Genomic DNA, 11,666 nt, shown 5'->3' on the forward strand with positions numbered 1-11,666 from the left:
ATACAGATATTCTTAAGCCCAGCCGACAGAATTTATCTGCTAAAGTAACAAAATCTAACTTTTTGTTTTCTGTTTTTTTTGGCGAGGCAATTGGGGTTAAGTGACTTGCCCAGAGTCACACAGCTAGTAAGTGTTATGTGTCTGAGGCCTGACAAAATCTAACTTTTTAAGAACTGAATTAGCTACTCAGCTTTGCACTGATTGCAGAATAAACATCCCCTTGGAAACCCATACGTTCTGGTGAAATATTTATTTCAGGGAAACAAATCTATTTGGATCCCTGAGTTTATTAAAAGAACACAAGGACAAGGCTCTGGTAAATTGGAACTGTTCTCCAGTCTTTGCCAGAGCCCTTTCCCCATGAAAAAAGATGCTACCAAGCCTGTTCAAGGTTGGCCTGAGCTTCCAGACCTAAAAACTCCTTTAACCTTTTTCCATTAGCCTTGTTAGGTGGTTCTTTACAAATACAAGGCCTTACTGTGTTGTAGACCCAATACTTGAAGGTTTAGTGCTGGAGTTGTCTCTTACGTGACTTAGAAACTTTCTCATTATGTAACTGTGTGTCTGTAGCTAGCCCTGTGCTCTTTGGTGATGGTTTTAGGGATCCAGAATGACTCAAAAATCAGCCCAGGGTTTAATAACTTGATTCTAGCAGGCTGCAAGGTAGTCTAACACCATGTTTTTATGTAATTGTAACAGGTAATCAGATTGCCTTCCTTCATTCCCCAATTTATTGCAATATAAATTCAGCTTGGTTCTCTCTTTGTTGAATCTCCCAAAGTGTTACACCCACATATTTTGTGATGCAAGTGATCTTTCTTTCCTGATATTTTTTTTATCACTTTGGCTAGACCAATTCTTTGCCCTTAACACATTCTACCTTGTATCATTCTTATGCATTATGCTGTCAACTAGAGGACAGGACCTTTGTTTTTCATTTTTGTATCCCCACATTTAGCATAGTGCCCTTAATGTAACAAATACTTAAAAAATAAAATAATTGGATTAAGCAAATTAGTGCATTCTACTGTTTCTGGTTCTTGTCTAAAAAAATTTTTAACTTCTTAGTCACAGGTTCACCCCCAGGAAACTAGAAGTAAAAATGAAGTCCTCATGTAATTTCTTCTTTTGTTTCTATTCATCTGCATTGAAGTGAACTGATATGTCATTACCGTAGACCAACAAAAACACTTCCTATGCTCATTCCCCACTGCAAACTCAAACAAGGGTGGGGAAGGCAGTGAAGGGAAACAAAGATAATGTCTATTTCTAAGATGAATCTGTCTTCCTTCATTTCCCTAACAAAAACAACCACAATCCTGTTGCATTTCACCATTGTGAGTATGTATGTACATAAAAACATATGGAGTCAAGAGCATTCCATTGTTAGCCAAGACAAATTCAAAGTGAGTGTAAGAAGCTTACAGATGTCATAATTATGCTCTCTTCCCTATGATTCCCCTCCAGTATGTTTTCATAAGTTATAGAAAAAGGCATCCACTTTCTAAGGGAGCACTTTTCTTGATGTAGATAGGATTTTATACTGAAGATGAATACCTTTATACCCATTATATATTGTACCATAACCATGATGGGTTATACTTTGCTAGTACACTGTGATAACTTTCATGTGGGGCATATGGGTATTTAGATAATTAAGGGAAGGAATTTTTTAAAATCTGCCAGTGTGTAGTATCCCTCCACCCCCTCAGGTTTCTTGCAGGGTTATTTTCATGGTTTCTTGCAATAAAATGTCGATATGTTTGTGTTTAGTGGATGTTGTCTTAGTATCCTAAGGCCCCTGCCAATGACGATTTGTGTGCATTTATTATCTCTACTCATCCAGTGGACTGAAGCATGCTCATTGTCCTAACCTCTCTGATCAAAGAATGTGAAGATATGAAGCTTTTTATATGGGTATTTCTCTGCAGGGTAAAGGGCGTATTCGTAAGGGAAACTACCCAAGTCCATCATCTCCTGTTGCTGTCCGACTACCCTCCATGTCTGAAGTCCCAGAAGAAACTGTGACTAATGAGGAAGCCATGGAGATGGATGTCACAGAGCAACAGCAGGCAGCCATGCAGCAAGAAGAGAGAGTGTTGACTGAGCAGATTGAGAACTTGCAGAAAGAAAAGTGAGTTTCCAGAGTGGGAGGGGAAAAGAACATTGTTTTTATGTTGCCCTTCTATGAAGACAGTGCTGCCTACATTGTGTGGTGGGTAGTAGAATCAACCCTGGAATGGGAGTCAAGATCTGCGTTCTGGTCCTGACTCTTATAACATCAAGCACGGCATTTCGTTTCTCTCTCTGGGCCATGTGTTTTGAGTCGTTCCATTGAGGTTCATTGGTGAAATAACTGGCCTGCATTAAAAGTGATTATTTGGTTGTCAGGGTTCCATTTGTAAAATGGGAACACAGTAAAATTAACTTGGCTACATGGGAATCAGACCTATGGAACCTTTTGAGAGCTGAAAAGGACCTTGGAGATTATTTAGTATAATTTCTTAACTTTACAGATAAAGAAACAGGCCCAGGAAAGCTGACTTGCCCAGTCACAGCTAATCAGTGGCAGAAATAAGACTAGGACCCAAGTGTCCTGACTTTTACTGCTGCTTTCCTTACACCTCTGCTGGCCTCCACAGTTGCTCAGCAGGCTTTCAATTAAACATGAACAAAACATTCAGCAAGTCTGAGGAGAGAACAGCAAGTTTGTAAACCTATTATCAGGGCTTAAACTCAGGAGTAAGTAGAAGCACCATTATATCAAGAAGAACGGAGATCAGACTCTACTAAAATCTGGGCCTTCTCATTAACACACGTCCTATGAGCAACAAGAGGCTGATTAGGGAGAAAGACAGCCTGCCAACTGTTAACCAGCGCCTGGCTGGATAAGAGTGGGGTGGGGAGGGTAGGAAAGAAAACCATTCCCCACCTCTTCCCTCTTATTTAAAGGACCTAACCTTTATTATTTGTTGTTTTGCTTCAGAGTAATAGTCTTTTTCATTGTCTGAACCACAGTGAATGGGGTAGTATCAGTTGTATTCTCATCTCATGGGCCTTTTTTCCTAGAGCTTCCTTCAGCCTGTATGCTAACGCTCTTCCTGATTGGATTTTGCAGGGAAGAATTAACATTTGAGATGCTTGCCTTGGAGCCCCGGGCTTCAGATGATGAAACACTTGAATCTGAAGCCTCTATTGGGACTGCTGATAGCTCTGAGAATTTGAACTTTGACTCTGAAGGAGCTTTCTCTGATAAATCAGGTAAATGAGGTAGTTGGATCATGTATTTTTTCCTATGTATTTGATCACTGAAGAGACACAGATTCCCAACACGTGAGATAAGGCCAAGACTTCTCCTTTCAGCTATGATATTTAAACTGCAGCTTTCTCATCCTTCCCAGTTTGAAATGACCTCTCAGTCTTAGGACCGGAAGTGCTCATGGGCAGTGAATTAGGAATGAACAAATAAATTTTTAAAAAGCATTTAAATATTTACTGTGTGCCAAGTACTAAGCACTGGAGAGCCAAATAATAAAATCAAGACAGTTCCTGCTCTTAAGGAGCTCATGTTCTAATTGGGAGAAACAACACATAAAAGGAAGTTCTGCTACAGCAGAAGGGAAAGGATGAAGGAGTGGAGGGGATGGCAAGGCCTCAGGGTTCTTAGGTTGTATCAGTGGGTCATATGACAGGTTCTGAGAGTTGAGAGGGCATAGATGCAGAGCAGTAATAAAGCCTTGAGGACCCAAGGACTGCAGTGACAAAGCAAAGGGTAACTCATGGTCTTCCACGTTACCCAAAGGGATAGAATTGATGTCTCCTGGGGGCAGCTAGGTGGCACAATGGAGAGAGCACCAGCCTTGGATTCAGAAGGACCTGAGTTCAAATCCAGCCTCAGACACATAACACTTACTAGCTGTGTGACTTTGGACAAGTCACTTAATCCCCATTGCCCAACCAAAAAAAAAAAGAAAGAAAGAATTGATGTCTCCCACATCATACGTTAATGTAAGCAGACAGACAGCCCAGATGGGTTCTGAGCAGCCGTTGGGAGAAAAAGCTTCCCTGGTAGGCAACAGGTTCTCAGCCCCTTTGTGCAAAAAGAGCTGTCTGCTGTTTTTAGGTGCTAAAGATTTCAAATTGTGATTTCTTCAGTTAAACTTTCTGTGGGGCAAGTCCTAAAGGGGAAATGGTTTCTCTCTGCCATAGTTTAAAGCTACAAGCGCAACAAATACTTTGACTTGGTCTTTGTCTCACCTTATAAAGTAGGGGCTCTTCATCTTTGTTGTATGTCCTGGCTCCACTGGCAGTGTCTGATGAAACCTGTGGATTCCTTCTCTGAATCATGTTTTTAAATACATAAAATAAAATACATCTGAATACAAAGGAAATATTGAAATACAGCTATCAAAATTTTTTTTAAAAAAAAAGTTCCTGGGCCCCAGGTTAATAATTCCTGATTTAGAATATCTAAGGGGGAAATTAAATGTTCCTGGGGTAAAGGGGATGACGTCACTGAACTGCCAAAGGAGGAGAGGGAAATTCCTTCTTAGCAACATGGACACATGCAGCACTCCCTAGGTTATAAACTGGAAGAGTCAGGAAATGAGTGGCATCCCCTTATTGATTTTGCCTGTGTATCAGTAAATCTGCCCTGCCTAACCTTTAATGTGTACGCATTGAAGTCTATTCATGACAGTGATAAATTAGCATTAAAATGAGCATTGTTTGACTGTTTTTTTGTCTTTTTCTTTTTGCCTTAGAGAGAAGTTTAGCACTTAGCTCCCTGAAATCTTCCAAGACTGAATCATCAACCAAGTTGCGAAGGCATCTGAAAAAACAACAGGAGTCTCTAGATTCAGTGGATTCTGCTATCTCTTCACTATCTTCATATAACACAGCCTCTTCTCATGGGACCAGAAAGCGGTTTCAAATTCATTCCAAATCTCCCTTCTACCGAGCTGCTTCAGTTGGTGAGACCCCTGAGACCCGGCTAGCAGTGGAAGGTTCCCTGTGCCAGGCCAGGACCCTGGAGGACAGGCCTCAGTTCATTAGCCGAGGCACATTCAGCTCTGCAAAGGGCAAACAAAAACTCAAGAATGTGAAAAACTCACCCCAGAAAACCAAAGACCTCCCTGAGGGGACATTAGGAGCAAATCACAAGAGAAATATGGACCCTGACTGTGGCGCTGCGCAGCAACAGATTGTTTATGGGAACAACGAGTACATGGTCTAATCTGGCAGGCACACATCCTTTCATTGCCACAGAGTGGTGGCAGCATCTCATCTTTGGGGTTTTCCCCTGTCATGAAGCTCACCCATAGCCGTCCATCACAGGCATCATCATTAGCAACTATCCTGCCTCATACCTGAGCATAAGCAGCTGCTCCTAGCCGGGAGGTACCCAGCCTCCCAGTGGGAGAGTGGAAAGGAGGAGCCAGATAGGCTTAGCAGAAACCTGTTGGGGAGAGTTTTAGCTGTGGCCTTAGCTGTTCTTAATTTGGGGAGAACTCAGGACCTACCAGGATTTATTCTTTGAACTGAGGTCCAGATAACTGCAGAAGCTTGGCCAGTTCCTCTGTGGGTGCTTTGCCCTTGCCTCTTCTCAACCACTCCCCAATAATCTACCACTGTCTGAGTTGGTGTGGGAGGCAGAGATCACAAAGGCAAGCAGCATGGTGTTGTGGGCCTGTTGGACCAACAGATTGTTGACCTATAAGGAATAGGTCCACTCTTTTTGACCTTAAAGGCAAAGGCTGTAGACTTTGGATATTTTGGGGGTACTTAGAAGCTGCAGCTGATTTAAACTTTCCTGAGGACCTATAACAAATAAATGGAGCTGTTCACTCCAAACTATTTATAATGCACTCCATATTGTTGTCAAGTAAAAATTAAAAAGCTCTTGTTTTCCATTAAGCAATCAGAGCATGTCTCACACACTATAGGGTTATGCAATGAAAGAAGAAATTAATTTAATTTTATTTTATTTTATTTTGTTAAGATATCAGAATAACCAATGCCAGTTTGACTCCTGGTTGGTTTGCGCCAAATACACAAGTGTGCCGAGTTTTCAATAGCCATACAATTCCCAGGTTCCTCTAAATTTTTTTTAATGTTTTATCAGATCTGTGATCCTCAGACTTTAAAGCTGCATCATAATCCCTCTGTGTTGCTCCCTACCCAGTGATCATCAGACAAGAGACAACATATTAATAAACACTCTGCTGGAAAATCATCAGGAAAGTCACCCCCACTACAAACAGCGTGACTGTTTTAATTATATCTTCCAAAACATTCATATGCAATAGTGCATGAATAAATGTTACAAAAAGCTGCCAAAAGGAAAATACTGTTTTTAAAATGTGACCCAACTAACTTTTCTCTCTTTTTCCTCAGACCATCAGTATTAAACAAATGGAAAAAATAGACTACTTGAAGCTATTTTTGTTAATATTCTGGTTGCTGAAGTTTATTGTAAATATATATAAATATATATTCACACATACATACATACAGAAATAGATGTGTGTGTGTGTGTGTGTGTATGTCTGTCTGTCTGTCTAACCTCTTTCTCATGGAACCATCTTCCACAGAGAAGAGCAGGGGAGAAACCATGGGCCATCAGAATTGAAGACAAGATTCTCTCGGATTTGTGTTTGGGGAAAGTAATGCCATTCTTTTTCACCACAGGGTGTCCCCATACACCTCATGATGAGCTCTCGTCCTAAGCTCCTTAGCATTTGTGAGATTATAAAACTTGTCTTTGCTATTTATAATGAGTGAGAAATGAAGGTGTGCTCACCTAACTGAACTGTGACACCCTTTCTTGAGACATGTGAAAATATTCTTTTTGAAGTTCCTAATGCAGTTTGTCTAACTACCATATGCACTGTTCTGAGAAAGAGAATTTGCCATTTATAACCTGATGTCTGGGTTGGTTTATTCCTAACATTGCCTTGTGACATGCCAGTAGTCAGCACCATTATAATATTACATGAACTGAATATTAAGACCTTTTGGGTGAGTTGGTCTAAGTTGGTGTGGGAGGCAGAGATGTATCTCACATCGCACAGCATTCCTTGTGACCACCATTTAAAACTAACATACCATTAGTGGATTATGCATAAACTGTGCAACAAAGATTACACATTTTTGGCCTAGTAGATGTAGGGCATCATTCCATGTGGTAGCTACAGGTAACCATAGACTTCCCATGCTCTGCTAGGGATAGGAAGACTTCAGACTCCAAAGTATAATAACCGTATGATTGAATATCAGATTTGATCCCCATAGAAAAACAATTTTTAAAGTTTGAATTTTTCAGAATCTCCTGGAGGTAGGTTTGGGAGGTAGGTGGATGGGGAACAATAAACTCTATTATGTAATAACTGGGGTGGGGTGGGCGGGGGGGGGGCTCTCCAAGCATCATTCTAGAAGTACTTATGTTTTAAAGCTCCCTACAGAGTATCCTTTCTCATCAGGTTCCATGGAAACAAATTTGGGAATCTTTTCATATGAGAAAAATGACCCACTTTCCTCCTGGGCCAACCTCACCTGACTGACTCTTCCTTCCCTACTCATAAGCCCTGTAAACTTTGGACTCCTTTATGAGCTGGGTGCTGAAGAGAAAGAGAGAGTTATTATTTTATTACTCCTTCTAGACCTTGAGTAATCACGTGGAGCTGACGTTCCAGTGTCTTTCCATCTGAAGCCATGTTTCTTTAGAAGATTAATATTTTATACAAGAATGTAACAGGTTTCTTTATAAGAAGAGGATAATGGCAAATAAGATAACTTACAATTTTTTCCCAAGAGACCTTAATCTTCATTTTGGATGAAATAAAATAAAACCTATTCTACAGTTGGCAGATCCTGGATTTCTAGTCATTTTATAACTAACCAGAATTATTAGTAGGGAGTGGTGTTTGAGAGAGTGGAAAGTAGGGCTTCACTGTAGGGAATCATACTGTAAGGGAATCTTCCCTAGGAAAGACTGTTGGCCGTTAGTGATGCCATCACTACTTAGAAAAACTTTTTTTTTTATTTTTCAGTAATAATAGGGCCTGGTTTTAAATTTGTTTCTACTTTTTAATTGAGAGATCATTAATTAGGCAAAATTAAATTGAAATGTCATTTTAGGATCATTTTATCATGAGAAAATACGGTCTCCATCAGTAATGGTCCTACATTTCTTTTTCTTTAATGATTCATTCTTACTACGCTGTTTATAATCCTGAAAGGATTTCTTTCTTTGGTGTAGTGGCAGAGCAGGTTCACTGTTGGGTGAAAATGTAAACCCCATCCATGTCTTGGCGGACTTCACACATACCACCTCTTTTCCCCATTCAGGAACCCAGGTTTTAAACTCTATCCCAGCATTGTAGTTGGTATATGAGACCAATCAACATCAGCTCCTCCACCAACATGCACTGGCTTTCTCTCATGCTTAGGAAGCTTGGGAAAAAAATTAGTGGAACCATATGATCAATTTCCAGATGGACAGACTGAAATAAACCAACTGTAGTAATATAACTTCAGACATGATTCTGAGAGGTGACATTTCAAGTTATAACCTATTTACTATCCAAGGAGAATTTTCGAACATTTGGTATACCTCCCGCTTTAACCACTGTACTAATAAGCTTCTAAAGAAGTAAAAGAAGAAAGATAACATTTTGATACCAATTCTGTTTTGTTTTGTTTTTAACTTTGTTGCTACCTGCAGGTACTTTAGAGCTTTAGAAACTGAAAGGCCACCCAGCTCCCTTTTATATCCAGAGGTAACAGTTGTGAGAACTTTGCTGACAGCTTGGATGTCTGCTCTTCTGTTCTTACCACCACCACCTCCACCACCACCGCCTCTTCTCCCAGCTTAGAAGTTAAACCTTGTTGTCCCCAGTAATGGAGGTAGGACATGAATGCTGTGAAAACAGATGAGAAAAAGTCCATTCTAGTTCTGCTGTCCCATTTAGCTTAAAATAAACCATGTGTGAAGTGTTTTTTCCTTTTCCCCAGCAGTCTGGGAAAACAGAAGTAAAATATACAGTGTTTTCAGAATGTTTTCATAGCCAATGCAATTTTAGATTAGGCTCGAGACTCAGAGTAGGATATTTCTTTTCGCTGGATACTCAGCAAGTTCTTTACACACCCACCCTCGTTTTAAAGTTTTGAACATCTGCTGCTGTTTTCATTTTTTGAATTTCTGCTCCCTTTGCATTTCCCTCCTACCTCCCAGCCAAGGAGAGCACCCTAGCCATGAAATTCCTTAGGTGATAGAAGTTTGGGCAATCAGTCCTCTGGTTTCCCTTGCTTCTAAACATTCACATGGCTTCTTTTGACTGGAATGATCCCAGTACCATCATCATCCCCACTTTGAATTGGTCCTTAAAGAGAACAGGGTGATAGTCTTAATAAGAACAGATTTGCCTGGGTCACTTTGGTCTGTTCGTTGTGACTGTTTTGAACAAAGGTTCCAGACGTCTGTCAAGTTCCCTGTCTGTATTTAACTGTCATGCCTGTTTTCCGGTCCTGTCTTAGGTAGGTCAGAAATAGGCTTGCATATAATAAGATACACTCTTTGTACCAAGTGATTGTAGTTACCATGGGAAAGGGCACGGACTGTGGATTATTATATTATTTTTAATGGATTTTTAAAGTAATTTATAATAAGTATGCTGACTGTAAATTATAACAACAAAGTATATATTGTAAAGGGATATATTATCCTGTGTCATACTCTATAAATTTTACCTGTTTAAAAATAAAGAAAAATATATATGCATATATATGCATATATACACAGAATGATTTACCTTGGCCACAGAGCTGGATTATGCTCATGATGCAGTCAACGGGCACTTTCTAATTCCATGTCAGTAGATTCTCCTTTCTTCCCCCCTTTGGGGAACGAGGCCTCATATGTGTAAAGTGCAATTTCTGTCATTTCTTAAATATATCCTGTATGGCTGTACAAAACCAGCTTTATGAACAAATAACTTCTGGCTTATTAAAGAACAAAGCTTAACAAAGCAATGTCTTGAGCAATTTGTTTTCTCTTAACTCTGAAGCATGAACTGTCATAACATCCTGGTTATGTTGATTTGTGTGTAAGGAAAAAACCCTGCCTACAGTGTATCCTGAAGGTGTGGTAGATCTCAAGTGTGAGGGAGGGTGAGGGTTATAATGCCTACGTTCCCCATCCCTGAAACCAACTACGTAAGGGCTTCATTCTGTCATAACCAAGATGGAGAATGACATGTTCACCTGTGCTTATTCTTTACACTTGGTGGGGAGAGATTAGGAAAAGGGGTGTAACCAGCCTCCATTTGGTCTCTTCATCTAAAATGAAAATGTGTACCAGTTCCAACATAACCCTAATAAGAAGCCTATGATTAAAAAACACCTTTTCTGGGACCATGAGAGCTATGGGGAAATTAATTGATTAATGAAGAAAAATAATGGACCTTCTTTTTGAAATCTAAGTGGGAACTGGACTGATATAAAAACACAAAACAGAACTTGTCAAAAAGTTTCCTTTTTATTATTTACATATGAGGGCACCAAGTCTACAATACATCAGCTTTCAAGAGGGGAAGGTTAGGTTTGGAAACCTATTTCTAAAAGGGGACCAGAGTAAATGATAGTGTGCATGGGAGAAAAAAAAGTCATTTGTACCTTTGGACTAAGCTTCTATAATCCAACTAAGAGATAGTGTTCTGATAGACTTCCTCCTTAGTAGTACAAATGAAGCTTTTCAGTCCAGAAGCTATCATTGCTACAGATCATGGCCAGCAATATGAGGTTCTGACTTGGTAGCTTGACAGTCTCTGCTAGGATTAAAACCTTATTTTTGAAACAGAGCTCTCATTTGTTGGGAATACAACATCTGCAAATTTATGCTGTGTTCCTTGCTAAAAGTGTATTTTCTAAGGATTCTGATGGGGACTAGAGCATTAGGGATGAGACATACTTTGAAAAATTCAAATTGGCATAGGGCATTCCACCAAAGAGCCTGAATAAGTTGAATTAACCTGGAATATCAAGTGTAAAGCTGTTTAAGAAAGAGTTTAGTCAGTCAGTACTCTTCGATTAGACTTCATTCAAACATCCATCCACCAAGTATTTCACTGTGTACCTCCTTAGGCAATCCTCTTTATTCTTTCCAGTATATAATGGGTTGTGAGCCCATCTTTCTTCAGACCACCCTATGGAACACACTGCATATACAAAATTCTCTGTGCCTGGAAAGGAGTGTCTCACTAAACACTGTTGTCATTAATGGATTTCTCACAATATTTTGATTGATCTTTAGCATTTCTTCGTCAGAGACACAAAACCTATCACTGTTCAGCTCATTTTTGTAAAACGAGGTTGTTCCTGTGTGTGTAAGAGGCTTGTCTTCATGGAGGCCTCACAGATGGCTTTTGACAAAGATTTGGAAACGCTGATGAAGGAAATTGGAAAGGGGAGAGAGGGAGTAGGGAGTGGAGCACAGATTAGGAAGTGGAGGTGTTAAATGGTTTGAACAATTTTCCATGAGTGCTGAATTCAGTCGAATTAGGTTTGCCTTGTTGGAATGGAAACTGGGAGTCCAAACCCCAAGGTTTTGTGTAGATTGGCTTCCCAGGTGGTCCACATTGGTACATGAAGAGGAAAAAAGGACAACA

The 11,666-nt window shown here is 39.9% G+C and overlaps 1 protein-coding gene across 6 annotated transcripts in view; it reads left to right on the forward strand.

The window, feature by feature from the left end:
• MYO9A (myosin IXA) overlaps positions 1 to 6,341 on the forward strand; it is a 321,905-nt gene extending 315,564 nt beyond the window's left edge. For all 6 annotated transcript variants that reach the window (XM_027859077.1, XM_027859085.1, XM_027859114.1 and 3 more), the window contains 3 exons: positions 1,932 to 2,134; positions 3,119 to 3,261; positions 4,764 to 6,341. In XM_027859077.1, the coding sequence (XP_027714878.1) occupies positions 1,932 to 2,134; positions 3,119 to 3,261; positions 4,764 to 5,236 (819 nt within the window). In that variant the 3' untranslated portion in view covers positions 5,237 to 6,341. The remainder of the gene's footprint in view (positions 1 to 1,931; positions 2,135 to 3,118; positions 3,262 to 4,763) is intronic.
• Positions 6,342 to 11,666: the final 5,325 nt, after the last annotated feature.

The sequence above is a fragment of the Vombatus ursinus genome, unplaced genomic scaffold, assembly GCF_900497805.2.
Source record: "Vombatus ursinus unplaced genomic scaffold, bare-nosed wombat genome assembly UNPS02000749.1, whole genome shotgun sequence".
NCBI lineage: Eukaryota > Metazoa > Chordata > Mammalia > Diprotodontia > Vombatidae > Vombatus > Vombatus ursinus.